This window comes from Vigna radiata, unplaced genomic scaffold, assembly GCF_000741045.1.
Source record: "Vigna radiata var. radiata cultivar VC1973A unplaced genomic scaffold, Vradiata_ver6 scaffold_393, whole genome shotgun sequence".
NCBI classification, from domain to species: domain Eukaryota; kingdom Viridiplantae; phylum Streptophyta; class Magnoliopsida; order Fabales; family Fabaceae; genus Vigna; species Vigna radiata.
This window is the reverse complement of record NW_014542625.1, coordinates 70191-87350: the sequence shown is the minus strand read 5'-3', so window position 1 is coordinate 87350 and position 17160 is coordinate 70191. Positions and strand designations below refer to the sequence as shown.

General features: G+C 32.2%; 3 protein-coding genes and 1 non-coding gene across 5 annotated transcripts; all 4 read left to right on the top strand.

Moving 5' to 3' along the window:
- Positions 1-939: 939 nt before the first annotated feature.
- Positions 940-4867, top strand: LOC106780540 (probable transcription factor PosF21). 2 transcript variants are annotated; one of them, XR_002666582.1, is made up of 6 exons: positions 940-1322; positions 1432-2696; positions 2791-2923; positions 3025-3109; positions 4100-4316; positions 4449-4559. XR_002666582.1 is itself a non-coding variant. In XM_014668844.2 (5 exons), the coding sequence occupies exons 2-5, from the start codon at positions 1468-1470 to the stop codon at positions 4685-4687; spliced, it is 1686 nt and encodes a 561-aa protein (XP_014524330.1). In that variant the 5' UTR covers positions 956-1322; positions 1432-1467; the 3' UTR covers positions 4688-4867. The 2 variants fall into 2 exon arrangements, 1 of the variants encoding a protein (XP_014524330.1); XM_014668844.2 differs by lacking the exon at positions 4100-4316 and having other exon boundaries at positions 956-1322; positions 4449-4867.
- Positions 4868-9188: 4321 nt separating this feature from the next.
- TRNAL-CAA lies at positions 9189-9272 on the top strand. The gene has a single exon. It is a non-coding gene; the product is annotated as a tRNA-Leu (tRNA).
- A 171-nt stretch (positions 9273-9443) lies between these two features.
- LOC106780522 lies at positions 9444-10850 on the top strand. Its single transcript, XM_014668824.2, has 3 exons — positions 9444-9626; positions 9732-9797; positions 10549-10850. Exons 1-3 carry the CDS (start codon positions 9579-9581, stop codon positions 10594-10596), a joined length of 162 nt encoding a protein of 53 aa, XP_014524310.1. The 5' UTR covers positions 9444-9578; the 3' UTR covers positions 10597-10850.
- A 5340-nt stretch (positions 10851-16190) lies between these two features.
- LOC106780529 (indole-3-acetic acid-induced protein ARG7) lies at positions 16191-16902 on the top strand. The gene has a single exon (XM_014668829.2). It carries the CDS (start codon positions 16294-16296, stop codon positions 16705-16707), a length of 414 nt encoding a protein of 137 aa, XP_014524315.1. The 5' UTR covers positions 16191-16293; the 3' UTR covers positions 16708-16902.
- The last annotated feature ends 258 nt before the right edge of the window (positions 16903-17160 follow it).

Genomic DNA, 17160 nt, shown 5'->3' with positions numbered 1-17160 from the left:
GAAGACAATTAACAGTGAGTTGTGGACGTTACAACCTCCGTGGCTAAAAAAATAAAATAAAATAATCTGAAGTTTCTGATTACCTCCATGGCTAAGACTGATCCACCGTTCAAGAAATCCAAATTTTTACAAGAATCCTCGTCTAGGGCAATGATGATGTTATATGGAAGGTACAGACGAGCTCGGTAATAATGGGCTGTCAAACAGTCCATGATTGTGGCCCATGATGTACAAGTATATATCTTTTTTCAATGTCTATTTTATATCTCACTATTTAGCAATTTTGTACCACTGATATTGGACAGGGTAGAAAATCCTACACCCATGATTTATATTGATACCAGAAATTGCCATCGAATTTTGATCTTTTTTCAGTGTCCACACAACTTGTTTTGTTGTTGTTGTCGTCCTCGGCGACCATCATATATTTATATCCCAACTAGTTATGTAAACTTAAAGAGTGTTTTTGTTGAGATCAGACAGAATCGTAGGAATGAGAATCTGAACAAATCTTTATGCCCCGTCCATGTCAAATTAGATACTTTTGTTGATTTATGTGGAATATATATAAAAAACATCAAAATCTCATCTTAAAATTGCAAATTAAAGCCCCGAATGAAGGAAGAGTAGTGTCATTAAACTCTTTCCGGAAAAAGAATAAAGTATTTTTTAAATAAAAGAATAAAAGGGATGATTTAATAAACAAACAAATACCGTGCGCGCTTTCCTTTTGCGTTGTTTAGCAGCCTCATTAAGTAAAACGTGAATTCAGGCAAATATCTGAATATTTTCAATAGTTTAATGAAAAGGAAAGGGAAAAAAGAATTATTAAAAGACGAGTTCAATCAAATGTTGTTTTATGTCTTCAAACGGATTTTAAGGAAGAAAAAAAAAGAAAAAAGACATCGTGGATTGGGTAGAGTGGCTAAATGAGCTGCGGAGACAAGGGAAGAAAAACCTGGTGTATGAGAAAACAAATGAGGTCGGAATGAAATTGAAATGCGGGCGAAATGCAAATTGGGGCGAAATGAAATTCTTATTAAATTAAATTCACGCGTAGGAGTCATGAAATCCGTGTAGTAGTCATCGTCGTGGATGTAGAGAGAGAAAGCATAGAGAGAAACAGAGCTTTTTTTTTTTCTTCTCGTTGTTGCTCTTGTTGGAGAGAGAGAGAGAGAGTGAATCTTGGAGAGATAAGCGCCTGCTCCTTCGGCATTTCCGTCAGACAAAGTTAACACTTCCAAGACCGACGCTGCTATTATTAATCAATTCAATTGAATTCGCCTCTTCACCATTTCATATTCCAGATGAACACTGCCAAGGTAATGAATCAGTGAATCTCGATGACGATGATGATAATTTCGCAACTCGGTCTATCTCGGTTACTTCAATTGTGATGATGATTGTTGTTGTTGTGGTGTGCGGTTGCAGATTTTGATTGGAAGTGGAATTTGAAGGTGAAGCAGAATGGGTGAAAATGAAGAAGCTACCAATGACATGATGCAGAGGCTTCACTGTTCTTCTTCGTTTCTGAAACAGCCGTTGAACATGGAGCAACTCAGCATCCCGCAGTTCAATCCCTCTCAAATGCGCGCCAGGCATCAGCATCAGTTCGACGGTGGGAACAGTAACAAGCGCGCGGGTATACCACCTTCCCACCCGCACCAGATCCCGCCCATTTCGCCCTACTCTCAGATCCCGGTGACGCGTCAGCAGCAAATGGGGTCGCACAACATTTCCCCTACACCCTCCCACACGCGATCACTCTCGCAACCTTCCTTTTTCTCCCTCGATTCCCTCCCTCCCCTCAGCCCTTCCCCCTTCCGAGACTCCTCCTCTACGTCTGTCTCAGAAGCTGCTGACGTCTCCATGGAAGACCGTGACGTCACTTCTCATTCTCTCTTGCCACCCTCACCTTTCGCCAGAACACTCAACACCTCAACCAACAGCAATTTACCTTTACCCCCTCGCAAAGCTCATAGGCGCTCTAACAGTGATATTCCGTTTGGGTTTTCCACCGTTTTGCAATCTTCGCCACCGCTTATTCCTCTCCGGGGCAGAGAAAACCCCGTTTTGGCGAAACCTGCTCAATTGGTCAAAAGAGAAACACCGTGGGACAGGGGTGTTGACCACAGTAATGTAGAGGGATCTGGGGAGAAGAAATCCCCGGAAGGGGAAGTTGTGGATGATCTTTTCTCTGCTTACATGAATTTAGATAGCTTTGATGCGTTGAACTCTTCTGGAACCGATGACAAGAACGGGACTGAAAATCGTGATGATTTGGATAGTAGAGCGAGTGGGACCAAGACTAATGGTGGTGACAGCAGTGATAATGAAGCTGAGAGTAGTGTTAATGAGAGTGGGGATGGTGCGGTGAGGCAGGGAGGGAGTGAGAAGAGGGAAGGGATGAAGAGGAGTGCGGGTGGGGAGATTGCACCCACCACCAGGCACTATAGGAGTGTGTCCATGGATAGTTTCATTTCGAAGTTGAACTTTGGTGATGAGTCGCCGAAGCTGCCACCGTCGCCGGGGCCGAAAACTGGTTTGATTTCGCCTGCTGGTGGAGTTGATGGCAATTCATCGGCCTTCAGCTTGGAGTTTGGAAATGGGGAGTTTAGTGGACCTGAATTGAAGAAAATTATGGCCAATGAAAAACTTGCTGAGATTGCCCTGACCGATCCAAAGCGTGCAAAAAGGTGTTGATGTTGAACCATTAGCTAGTAAACATACTAACATAAATGGTCCATGTCACCAGTTCACTGATTGATTAGGTTTTGGGGTGATTTTCAGGATTTTGGCCAACCGACAATCGGCTGCACGATCCAAAGAGCGGAAGATGCGGTACATATCAGAGCTAGAACATAAGGTTCAGACACTTCAGACGGAAGCCACCACACTATCTGCACAACTTACTCTTTTACAGGTGGGAGTCTAACCTGTTTGTGTTGGTAATTTAATGATTAGTACTGTGACCGTCGTGGCTTTACTTTCTAATTTGATTGAATTCGTCCTTATTATGTGCAGAGAGATTCTGCCGGACTCACTAACCAGAATAGCGAGTTGAAGTTTCGCCTTCAATCCATGGAACAACAAGCAAAGCTCCGAGATGGTATTACGGCCCTTTCATTCGTATTTTTTCAGTTTTTCTCTCCATTTTGTTTTATTGATCTGTGCTAGGTATCAGTAGTTAATTTTTCACTTATAGTATTGGTTGATCTAGTCTTCAAATTTTAGATTATATTTCATCTCAACGTGCATGGTGAATACTTCTTGCTAAAGAGTGCAAGAGTAGGGGTGAAAGAATTCTGCAGATGGCTTGTAAAGTGGAGGAAACAACATGCATTTTTCAATAAAATTGCCATTGTTTACTTGTATGATACTTAAGACTGAGAAGGTATTAAGTATAGACAGTAGTGTATAGAACTCGTTCGCGTAGCTCCTTCAAGTTCTTGCGGTAGATTTTTTAACCAATATAATTTGGGATTTTAGTTTACGTTAGCTACTCAATTTTATTTTATTCCAGTAAATTTTATGCATGAAAACCAGGCTTTTACGCGATCTCATTCCGTTATTACTTCTTCTGATGACGGGTTTTGTTGTTAGTAATATTTTTATAAAATGTTAGGAACCTTTCAGAAATAATAATCTATCATGACTTTTTCACCTAACTGTTTAAACTCTTAGGCGAGTTGGTTCTTTATATGATACCATAGCTTACTATGAGTCTCATTCTTGTCACTGTCGTTAAAGGGGATTCCTGGGCAAGGTCGTATATAAAAATCATTCGTTAGCCTTCGTCAACTAACTTTTTTGGGATAATAATTCGTTTATTGCTGATCCATTTATTAAATTTTCTCAAATAAATGAAACTTTATGGCTCGGATACTTTATGCTCTACTTATTGTAAATGCATCATCTAATCATTTTTCTAACAATAGTAGGCCAACTGAATCCGAAATGCTTTATATTCATCGTATTAAGGCCTTTCTATTGAACAACTCGGTTGAAGTGCTTCTAAAGTAAATGGAATTATAGGAATGGCACGTAGGAATTATATAGTAGGATGCCGAGGGATGACCGATTCTTTGCTGATGTTTAGGTGACCTACTCAGTTATTTATGTCCAAATTTCTCGGGAGGAGTTGAGAAATGCTGTGTGAGCCATAAGCAAGTCAATTACGTTCTCTTTACACAAGATATTTGTTGAAGTTAACACGAGTATTATTGAAGCAATCCCATTTTAGGGTCTGCCTGATATGCACTCATCAAGCTGGATAAGAATGTGCTTCTGCATTCCTTTCCATAGAAGTTCATTATGTAAATTTCTTGCAAGAATGACTGTTTTTGAAAGTGACACGTCTTCACTATGTGTGCTTTGGTTTGGAGAGTAGCAGAATCGTCCATTGATTCCTTCTGATTAATTCTTTACCCTGTATTTTCTTTCAATAGCTCTAAATGAGGCGCTTACTGCTGAGGTTCAAAGACTAAAGCTTGCTACAGCTGAACTGAGTGGGGATTCACATGGTTCCAGCTGTTTGATTCCTCAGCATTCTGTCAACCCTCTGATGTTTCAGCAACAGCAGCAGGCTCCCACTGCATCCCAACAAAACATTCATCTTCAACATCAACAGCAACAGCAGCAGCACCAGAATGGTAATGGCAACTCCAATTCCGACATAAAACAATAGCTTGGGAAGGAGGTCCTGCAGCTGTATGGTTGGTTCGTTATATATTCGCTGCTATTTAATTGCACTCATTTTCGCATATTTACAGAAAGTTTTCCTTAATTGCTATGGTATTAAGTTTGATTCGCTTTACCTGTCCAACTCGGACAGAAAGTTCATATACAAGTTCTAATTCCTCTCCTATATCTGAATTATAGAGCATATTTAATTTCAGTATATATATATAAAATATATATTATTAAATTGTAAGCATTATTTGGACATGATTTGTTTTATGATGACATTTAGAAACACTGTTCAGACTTTCTTTTTGTAAAGAATGACCATTCTGTCATGGATCTGTTCTAATTCCTGTCCTACATCTAGATTGTTCAATTTATCATCTCGAAGTCAAAATCATGGAAGCCTTACCGACATCTTTCCATTCTACACTGTGCACTTTCCTGATAAAAATGTCGTAAGCTTAACTCGATATTTGCGCAATTGTGGATATTCGTAAAACAATGATAAGAATAAAGTTAATTGAACAGGATTTTGTGTAAAAGATCGTTGAACATAGATTTTGGGAGATTTTACATATCTCTGGACAAGCCTAGGTTCGGTTGACTTACCAAAACCCGTGTTATGAAATTGGACAAACATAGTTTCTTTTTTTATTGATTATGAAAAAAGCAATGTGACCCCATGCATAACAAAATCTCTTTTTTACTCAATAAATCGCGAGAAGGTCTTTAATTTTAAATATAAAATGCTTAGAAGATAATGATTTTTTATTGTATAATAATGATACGCATTTGTGGCTATGTTTTTTTATTATCTTATTTTATTTTAATGAGTTATCATTTTACATTTTGTATTAAATTTATTTATATATTTTTAAGTAAAACAATTTAATTTTGAAATTTAAAACCTTAAACAACACGTCAGAATATGATTTCGTAATAGGTTTCATCTTCTACATCTATACTCACTTTTTTTTTTTGCCTTTCTTTTATAAATAAAAATAAAAATAGAAATATGATGCGTAAACCATAGGAGAATTTCATCGTGTAGTATTATAAATTATTATTATTATCATCATCATCATTATTATACTAATACTACTATTAACTAATTAATATGTGCTATATTAAAAAAGCCTTGTAGTGAATTTTTTTCATCAATGCATTTAATGGAAAACTGTCTTATAATTTAAGTATCTTTCTCGTTCTACTTTTCTGTATTGAATCAAAGTAACTCTTGAAAACTATCTATTTAAAACATTCATAATTCTACAAATATTTTTATATACACAAAAGAAACTAGTGTATGGGTGTGCTTTTTAAAAATATTGATGTGCCAACATTGTGATCTAAAGTATTATTTTAATAATAGAAATGGATGGGTACAAATAAAAATTTAATAGTTCTGATTAGTTTTATCAAAATTGGCTAAATTTGTTTCATTATTTATCATGGCTTTTCTGGTTGAACTTAATTTTCTAAAAGTTTGATTTGATTTACAAATCTATTTAAGGAATTATTTTAACTTTAAATAGGTTAATCAACTAAAAGACTAAGGAAAAGAAAAAACTATGTAGAACAAGTTATAGATATTAAAGGTACTCTTAAACCTGAGACGAATATATAATAACTACTTTAAACTAAAAAATAATAATTATAAAACATAAACTTACACATGTGTATATGTAATAATAATAATATTAGTAATATATACAAACAGAATGAGTTTATAAAATAATATTACATAAACTATTTGAAAATATTAAAAAATAAAAATCCTTATATACAAAATATACAATACATTTACAAAACAATATCTATATTTAACTTTGTATTTGCCCTGAACATACGTTGCTTACGTTTTAAAATACGTTAATCGCACATATCAAAATATACATGATACTAAGTTAAGAAAAACAAAATAAATTTCAATGAAACCAATATTATCTATACATACATTAAACTTTATATTTTTAAAGTTTGAGAACATAAATCCTACTCTTTCAAAGACTCAATCTCAAACCTCACTTTCACTAATGCTATGTTGTTTTTGGAAAGAATAATGATATTTGATAATATTTTTTAACAATATTTTAATGTCATTTTGTTTCATATTGTTGTTTATGATTATTATTATTTACTGTAGAGTAATTTTGGACTAATTACAATATAACACACAGATAATATTAAAATGTTATAAAAAAAATATTGTGAAAATTTTGAGAAAATACTGTTTCTGCGGATAGGAATGCCAACTTACGAATTTTCATTGACATTTTTCATTAGATGTGAACATGGCTTGTGTAAGAAAAACTCCAACAAATATATATTAAACTTTTAGAAGTCTTAATTGATTTTTTATAACAACTTTCAGAATGGGTTGCTGATATGCATTCATTGAAGACGACAATAAATTATGTTATCTAACATGATCGTAAATATAATCAATTATAGGTTAACAACATCAACATTAAAATAATAATAGGTATTACTAAAAAATGATTTAAAACAATAAAATAGAAATTAATTAAAATAATATTAATAATGTAAAAGTAAAATACTGATAAAAGTAATAGGTTTAAATAATAATAAATATTTTAAAAGGTATACTAATATTATAACTATAACACTAATAAAGTTACAAACAATTTGATAAAATATCAATAATAGTGAAATTTGAACAATATCAGTGACAATAAAAATAAATTTATAAGATAATATTTATAATAATAAAAATAAATTGATAAGATGATAATTATAATAATAAAAAATAATATAATAGTAATAATAAAGATGAAAAATTTAAAATAATAACAATAACATTAATAACAAAATTTATAAAATAACAATAATAATAAAATCATGTAACAAAAAAAACTAGGAATAAAATTTAAAATACATTTAGGAAATGATAATAATACAATTTAATTTATAATTATAATTAATTTATATTGGTAAATTTAATTTGATCATTTTATGAGTATATAATTTTATAACATTCTTTAAATTTATTATTTCAATTAAATCATTCACAAATTTTCTCTTCGGTTCCTTTCATTTTCCATAATTTTTTTCCTTTGATCAAAACAACATTCCTTTTCACTCTTTCTCTTATTTGCTTTCCTTTTTCACTATCTCAACCCACATAATAGATTTTCAAACATAAACTATAAAAAAACATAAACAATATTATGAAAAAATCGTAATCAACTTTTAACAACTTAGTATACTTATACACATTATTTGAGTTATTTGTGATGCTCAAATGATTTATAGGAGCATTGGTTCAAATACGTGATATTCACATTAATCTCAAACACAAATAAATTACTACCGAGTATTCATATTTTAATTTCAAATCATCAATCACTACGCAAAGCTTTGATTTTTTTTTTTTAAACAATAACAATGTAATTACATATAATAACATTTAAAGACACTTAAAATAAATAAACATGACGTATAAACAGGAGAACATCACTTGAGTGACATTATTTAATATTATTAAATATAAAAGATAATAAAAGTCTTTGTTGTTTTAAACAAAAAATTACCTCCTCTCACTTAAGTGTAAAATCTAAATATACAACGATACAATTTTTTGAAAACATATTAATTTGGAGGGTTTATATATACAATTATAAAACCACAACTCACATTTGTATCCATTATAGGCTTTTAAAGAATTTTAGATTTAGATAAAAAAAAAATCATATTCCAAAATTTAGCCTACATTAATTATAGTTTCCGATTTATAATATTTCTCTAAATTTGAATCATTCAATCAAAGTATAACCTATATATACATAATTCATCACATTAAATAGAGTTAATTTTTTCGATTTAAAATAACTCAATAACGAGGAATCTAACTTTGAAAACGTAGTAAATTTAAGTTATCAATTCTCTTGTGATAGTCCTAAAGAAACATACTAATTATCTATTTGGCTAATGTCTTAACATTATTTTCAATGTACAAATTTGGGTCATACTATTTCATTCTAATTGAAAAATACTAGACTAACTTATTTGTCTAAATAAAATTTTATATAAGCTTAAGTAATTTTTTATAAAACCTATATACTCAATTTATTTTCTATTATGTTTTGACTTGATTGGACAGAGAATTTTATATCCGTGAGTCTGATTTATGACCTTATATCTGATGGTTTATTATAAATAATTGTAAAATTCTCCGTTTACTTATTTTTTTGAGGTGAAAACTTAGTTTTTATCTTTAAAAAAAAATGATAAAAGTGAATTTTATAAACATTTTTTTTTATGAATTGTAGAAACAATGATGTTTGTTGTATATGAAAAATCAGTTCTTTTATTACCATTTCTAAGAAAAAAAGCAGTGGAAAATGTAGTTTGTAAAAAATCCAGTTTTTTTTTTTAAATCATAAAATATCTCTTACGTACATTTATAGTATTAATGAAGGCCCAACAAAGATAATTATTGAATATTATTAATATGTATTATCGCAAAAGCTAAAACATAAGTCAGGATGGCCGAGTGGTCTAAGGCGCCAGACTCAAGTTCTGGTCTTCGAAAGAGGGCGTGGGTTCAAATCCCACTTCTGACATTTATTTTATTTTTTTATTTTTGCTACCTGTGTTTTATTAATTAAGGGTTTGGATTCTCAATTCAAATTGGGCTGATTAAGTATTTGTGGGCCTATTGGGCTATGGGTGCAGGAACTCAGGCTGAGCCCATTGAGCGAACATTGTGCTGTTAACGAGTCACCCTCTGTTTTCGGTCCTACCTTGGCTAGGGCTCCATAATCGACAATTGTGAAGCACTATTTTGTTCATCATCTGCATTTGGAGTTGTAACCTTCCATCGTTCGTATCTCTCTTCCACCACAACTGCGCCGACATCACTCAATCTAATGGCACCTCCTCCAGGACCTTATTCCGGTGCCAGCACCCTAGCTTTGGTATGCCGCTAATTACCCTTTTCTCTTATTTTCTCGTGAAAACGAGGTACTAAAGTCAGTGACAACAATTTTTCTGTTTTTCTCTAAAATCTAATGCATTGGTAGGTCGCTAGAGCTTCAGCTTTCTCCTTCGGTGTTGTTTATGGAAGCATCAAGCTCAAGTACCTTAAGGTATTTTAACGAATCTCTATTTTATTTTTTAATTCATCCGATCATTGACTCCTCTTTTTGTGAGTTGATATGCATTTCCGAAACCGTAATTTGGCGATCCAGAGAAATCCGTGACTGGATTTTCATTAAAAATATTTATTAATATGGGTTTATCTGAAATTCTGGATTGCCGTCCACGTGTTGATTTTAAACACTACATTCATGTTCAGTGGGGTTAACCAGTTGTTTGTGTGATTTTAAAAACTATACTGTTTAAGTGGTTTTAATTTTTTGGACTGAAGATTATAGATTTGTTGTTGTTGATTTGATTAATCAAAGCCTCAGCTTACTGATCCTTTCCTGACCAGTTCTAGTTTCAGTCCAGATCTACAGCCTTAACTTGAATTAAGCCCTTTTACCGAGTCAATTTGTTAAGCGGCTTGCTGATGTTTTGGTAAAGATCTTGATAAATTGTGAACAGTCTCCCCATGTTTCGAAAAGGCTTTATATTCTTAATGGTTGAAATCTGTTCTGGTTTTGTTATATAATTTTGTAATATTTGTGCAATTTCAGTGGCATGCATTGTTGTGCTGTGCCTTGCGTTGTATTTCTATTGCCTTCTATTCGCTGAATGCCGCCCATTTTTACATTTTCCATTTCTTGAATTTGGGATGCTTTATCTTGCTCCGACATCTAGGTTTTATGATTATACTGTGCTCTGTAGAACTTCTTTGTCGGCAATGGTCTTTAGTCATATTTGTTTTACTTTCAGGCAAAAGCCAAGTCTCATAAAAAAGCTCAGGAGAAGGCTCATCACTGAAAAGGAGAGAGATTCCTGGGTTGTTATCTTTCTGAGGATGGAGTAGATAACTGAAATAATTCATGACAAGAAACTGTACCATGTCTTCTCCCATTTATTTTTTTTCTGGTTCAAGCTTTGACAATCTTGAAGCATTGAGTTTAATGCATTATGAAAATATTCAAGATTTTGCCTTGTTATAATAAATACGATGTCTTTTTTTACATGTTTATATTGCAAGATTGCAAAATGCTTACAATGTCTTATTTGCTTAATAGTTATGCATTTTGAAAAATTTTCCAATTTATTCTTAAATTAAGTCGCTCATTGTTTTCATGTGCTGTGTATGGAAGTTTAAAGTGTATTCTTCCATCTCGCTTTTCTTTGATTGGTGTGATTGATTGAAATGGGTGCGAGGGAAATGAGCTTGGGTCTTTTGTTAGATCTTGTTCCAGAACACTTAATGTGTTCCGAAAAGTTACTTCTCTCCTTCCTTCTCGGATATATATATATATATATATATATATATATATATATATATATATATATATATAAGTGTACTTGTTTTTGGGATGTATCACACATTAAGTCATACCGTGTTTGGTATTGTAATTACATGGTATGTTTCTATAATTTATACAGTTGAAAAGAGTAAAATAGTTTATCTACTTCCGATCATGCTCTTGTGTTCAAGTTCGAGTTTGAATAGTGTTCTTCTGGAACGATAAGTTATAGCAGTCTTATGTGAAACGTTCCACTTTTATTTAGGTGGCTAGCCTAGTATATTTATTACAAAGTAGTTGATTTGAACCACGTGCTTTATTAATGGTGGTTTGTATAGCCGTTATCTTTCTCCACAGTTGTTCATTTGCTAATACAATCGGAAGTAGGCTTGACCAATATTTGAGTGATTTAGAAGTTAAAATTGGAAGTGCCATCGTTTTGTTGACACTAGGGGTGTGAATTTGCGGATTCCTCAAATAAATTTCCGCTGAATTGCTTTTACAAATGAATGAATGAAAGGTAACTGAATGGATTATCTCATCATTTCTATTTAATATGCTTGTTGGGTATAGCCAAAAGCATCAGTACAGAATTACTTTTATTATGAAAGTCTTTCACACACTTCTGCTAACCTCTATTTATTTCTCAGCTGCCTGAAATGCCCGTTCTTCTTTATGCTCTTCCTTCACCCGCGTGATCTACCATGCGGCCCCTAATTTTAAAATTACCATGCTGCCTCAATCTCTTTTATTTGTAAGAACTTCTCCATTCTTCTCCAATGGGCTGTTGTATAGCGGGAACGATTGAGGGATTCCGTTTAAGCAATTATAAAACACTTAGTATGCGTTTAATCTGTGATTGATCATATCAATTTTGACTTTGAAATTGATTTCTTTAGGCAATCCTCAATTTGTTAAGATATTTGTATTATTTTGGTATGTGTTTGACTACAAGAGTGGGGGAGCATTGGGGACATCATATTATTCGGTTGGAGAATGCTTACTAATATCCAGAAGCCATTTATTATCATATATTTTAATTTTTTTATTCTAGTTAATCAGCTTGTTTATGTATTTGTTGTTATATCCAAAATTGTATTTTAAATCTTATAATATTAAAATGTAAATAATTTATAAAATATTCTTAGTTAAAATATATTTTGGGATTACCTAATTCTTAATATGTTTTTGGGTAGTTCTATCTGAAATCTTAAATCTACTTTGAATCATTTCGTTTTGGTAAATTTGAAATGATTTCGGGTTTCATAATTTAGATCTAAAACGTATCACGAGTGATTAGTTCAAAAACCACCTTTTCTTCTTTATGTACCTTTTATGGATGTATGTATAGATCATTTAGGGACCCTGAAAGACAATTTAAATATACATTTATTTGGAATTATCCGGAATACTTTTTAAGAACAAATTTGTGATAAAGCTTTGAATTTTATGATGGATAATACTTCATAATTATCCGAAATGTTTTTTAAGAATAAATTTGTGATGAAATTTTGAGTTCTACAATAGACAATGTTTTTTAATAACAGATTTGTAATGAAACTTTGAGTTCTACAATTGACGATAATTCAGATATGGTAATTGATTTTGATAGTTATTTTTGTTGACCAGAAGTTAGAACATTGATACCAAGAATCATTGTTATCTTAGTCCTAAATCAATTAGGGGGAAATGAAAATTTAATTTAAAGATGACTTCTTATGAGATTATGAAGACAAATCCTTATAATGATTTCAAAGATAAACTCTTATTCTCTTTATACTATCTTGTTAAAGTATATTCAATAATTCCATATTATTTTAAAACTCAAGGTTAATGATAATTTAAATATACATTATTCTATGACTCTTTGAGACGTTTTCTAATAACAAAATTATAAATTGAGTTCTAAATTCAAAACTGGACAATTACCTTATTTATATTTTATTATCTGTAGTACTTACTCAATTCTCTCACTTATTTAATAGCTAAATATTTCATAACTTTTGTAACCACTTGAATATTAAAGAATGTTCTTTAGATGAATTTCTCTTTGTACTCAATGAACAATTCTCAAACTATTTTTCCACCTCAAAGAAATAACACTCTTTTCTTGTAAGAACAGGAGGAACCAGAATAAGGGACTCTTATTTGTTTTTTACTATAGTTAGCCAGGCCCGTGATTCATATTTGTCGTTATTACGAAGCCCATGATTTGATTTTGGTGAGAGATTAATGTTGTCAACACCACACGAACTTGTACATGTCTAAATGGGTTTTCTCCGACTACAAAATTTAACTCAAAATATTTACTCGGTAAAAGATAAAGAAATTAAGGATGAATTCCTTCTTTTACTAAATTGGTGTAGTTTGAAACTTTTTATATTAACTTTTTAAAAAAATATAAAAATAAATTTTACAATAATTATATTATTATATAAATTAAATTGAACTCATAGTTCAAAATACTTTTTAGTTTTATTATTATAATTATTACAACAAATTTGAACTTCAGTCTTGCAATAATAATCATAATACTATGATAATAATAAAAGTACTATTCTAATGACAATACTAATCTTATTTTTATTATTGTTAAAATGATTATTATTATTTTATTTTATACGGGTGGAGATTAAGTCTTCTTTTACAAAGATTCTCAAATTTTCAAGCTTACATTAGAGTTTTATCTTCAATCCTCTCTCTACCGTTTGGTCAAATCGAGTATTATCTACAAAAAAGCACTAATGGCTAAATTAGTGTTTGTTCAATTATAATAATAAATGCGTAATAAAAAGATAATAAATTATCAAAATATATATATATATATATATATATATATATATATATATATATATATATTTATAAATATATATGAATTTGTGATTAATGTGACTTAACTATGACAATAATCCTAACATAAGGTTAATTGTAATTATTTTCTTTTATTATTTTTTTTTTCATGGTTCAACTTACAGTCTCTTATGATAAGGAAGTGTAATATTTCATTTAATGTTTGTTTAACTATTTTTTTACCAGTAACTAACTACTCGTTCCTCCCAATCCCAACTAACAAAATAATAATACTAAGTGGTATTTCGAAAAAGAAATTTACAAAATCGATAAAAAAAGGCCGGAGAATTTGGATCCTGTGTGTGACATTTAGCAGAAAAAGAAATGCAAAACGTGAACGTTCTCTCTCCACTGTTGCTCCCTTTCTTTTTTTCTGTTCATTGTTAATGCAAGAGGCAGCATATATATTCGAAAATAATCAGTCATGCCGGCGTTCTAATCAGGATTACTATGTTTAAACGATTCTGGGGACAGGAAAATCATGGGATTAAGAAAATGAAACATTACAAAGTGAAACGCAGTGATTCTGTCCCTTAATGTTTGTCTCTTTCTTCAAAATCCTTTGTTAATATTACTAATAAAAAACTAACTATCTATTAATTTGATTTGATTTGACCTCACTCCTATCACCGAATCTCATCGCCTATATATCTTTTGTCTTCTTTTGCCTCCTACCATTCTTCTTTTCATCTCTCCATTTCATGAGAAGTTAATTACATTATTTTTGTTAATTACACTATAAACCTCCCTCTTATCATTTGGAATCAAAATCATGGTTTCTAAAAGCAAATAATTTATTATATCAAAGAAAAAAACGAGTTTTCTTGTTGGTCGATGTTGTGTTGTGTCTCGCATTATTAATGTAACGATATAGATTCGCATTGAGTTCCATTTTTTTGTGCACTTGATTGGTAATGGACAACATTATGAGTAAAATATATGACTGATTCGCACGATAATGAAAGCTACGAACTTTGTAACAGGATTATGTAGTTGGGATCTAATGCAGTTAGAAGACAAAGATCAGGTTTTCAGTTCCCATAATCTCAATGTTAGATATGAGGGAAACATAATAATTAATTAAGACAAGCACATGTAACGTGAGCATGTTCAGTAACTCAAACTACAAACAAAGTTAAGCCTTAATTGTTCTTACTTGTTATTCCAACTTCAAAATAAAAAAATAAGACACATTTTGATTCACAACATCTACGTTTCTGCCATTTCTTTCATTAAAGAAACAACACATGACTCAGTAAGAGGCACTTCTTGCTTTTTCGGTTTCTCACATGAATTCAACTCTATACGATTAGATTGGAAATTTAAATGTGACTCTAAGTTTCATATTAAATAAAAATAAAAATATAGAATATTATATAAAAATAAAAGATTCATTAATCTATTACTTTAAGGTTTTAGATAGAAAGTGACGTCAATTTCTTATGTTGGAAGTCCCACATTGATCAGAGATGAGGACATTTAAGTGTATATAAGTGAGTAGCAAACTTCATCTTACAAGTCTCAGACCACTATCGGACCACCCATTAAAAAGTCTAATCCTACACTCGAAATGTATACTCCACTTCTAACACCTTATGTAGTTGAATTCAAATCTTATTAGTGTTTGTATCTCTTTTTAAACATCTCTTTCGATAGACAGAACACGTACAATTAAAAATTGTTGACAAAATCAGCTCTTCAAAAAATCTCCACGACAGTTGCATTGTCTTTTGAAGCATTGCTCAGCTCCGACTCATCTCATCACAGTCATCTTCACTTTTAACGCAGTGGCTTGAACCCCACTAAAACAAGACAACTCAAAAAATAATTTTCATTATTTGATTAGTCTCTAGATAGGTACATTACTTTTTAGACCTCAACATTATATATATATTTTTTAAAAATCTTAGTTTCCAAAATTGTTTGAAGTGAGCGAATTAAAAATTGATTTGGAGAAAAAAAGGTATGAGATTAAAATAAAGAGATATGTAAAAGGTTGATGAGAAGAGAAAAAGGTGGTGTTAGGGATAAAAAGTGGAGATATAGATTTAGCTTTCTAAAAGGAGACCTAGTACAATGCATAGAAAAATTGCAATGCAAGATAAGAAAGCAGGGCTAGTGGGCTAAGGCCAAGCCCACATGAGTCACCCCACTGGGTTCCACATGGGCTTGACTACGATGGAGGCAACAGGCACAATCTCGTAATTATCTCCAACTTTAGTGCCATTTCGAATTGCCCAACCCATATATACCCCACGCGCCCGTTCGCATCTTCCACTCTACCCACTTTCACACTTTCAAAATCCGAACTCCAAAACAAAACGCACTCAAACTCCGTTACTTTCTTTGTTCAGACTTTTAGAGAATGTCGCCGTCGACGACTGGGAACTGCAGCAAAATCCGGCGCATTGTGCGCGTGCGGCAAATGCTTCTCCGGTGGCGGAGGAAGGCGCGGTTGGCGGCGTCGGACGTTCCGGCGGGACACGTGGCGGTGTGCGTGGGGCCCAGCCGGAGGAGATTCATCGTCCGCGCCACATACCTTAATCATCCGATCTTCAAGACGCTTCTCGCGAAAGCGGAAGAGGAATATGGTTTCTGCAACCACGGTCCTCTCGCTATTCCTTGTGACGAGTCTCTGTTCGAAGAGCTTCTTCGGGTCGTGGACCGACCCGTACCCGGATTGTACACGCTCGAGGATTTGAGGAGACGGTGCCACGTGGATGTCTCGAGTGGCAACTCTGAATCGTGGCCGTTGCTTCGTGATGAACTGATCTGCTGAGTTGACTCGGTCCTGAAAATACAATATTCATTGTTCACTAACTACTCTTTTTTTGGGATTTGTAATTTTTATCCTAATTAATGATTTTCGGTGAGTTTTTATTTTTTAGTTGTTAGAGAGATTAAACAATGATAAGAGAGAAACTCTGTATGATTATTATTATTTAATTCGTTAAAAGAGTAGGATGTATTGTAATTGTAATTTGTATTTATTAAAATATGCAAATTACTATCAATTTTAGAGTATTGATCCTTCTTTTTGATTAATTTTACTTCACATATGAACGAGTTATCTTAAAAAAATATATAACCCAAAGCAAAGCAGAAATTAGAAAGAGTAAACCCTAATTTCTTATTAGAAAAATAAACAAAAATCTAATTCAATCTTAAACATAAGACACCTGTTGTTGTTTTAGTTTTCGAATTCAACCAAGCAAAATATCTAGTTTTGGAT

Excerpts from the sequence above, each read along its gene's own strand:
- LOC106780522 (XM_014668824.2), top strand. The coding sequence starts at position 9,579 with ATGGCACCTCCTCCAGGACCTTATTCCGGTGCCAGCACCCTAGCTTTG. Across the intron at positions 9,627-9,731 it reads GTGCCAGCACCCTAGCTTTG|GTCGCTAGAGCTTCAGCTTT; the intron begins GTATGCCGCTAA and ends ATGCATTGGTAG. Across the intron at positions 9,798-10,548 it reads TCAAGCTCAAGTACCTTAAG|GCAAAAGCCAAGTCTCATAA; the intron begins GTATTTTAACGA and ends TTTTACTTTCAG.
- LOC106780540 (XM_014668844.2), top strand. The coding sequence starts at position 1,468 with ATGGGTGAAAATGAAGAAGCTACCAATGACATGATGCAGAGGCTTCAC. Across the intron at positions 2,697-2,790 it reads GATCCAAAGCGTGCAAAAAG|GATTTTGGCCAACCGACAAT; the intron begins GTGTTGATGTTG and ends GGTGATTTTCAG. Across the intron at positions 2,924-3,024 it reads CACAACTTACTCTTTTACAG|AGAGATTCTGCCGGACTCAC; the intron begins GTGGGAGTCTAA and ends TATTATGTGCAG.
- LOC106780529 (XM_014668829.2), top strand. The coding sequence starts at position 16,294 with ATGTCGCCGTCGACGACTGGGAACTGCAGCAAAATCCGGCGCATTGTG.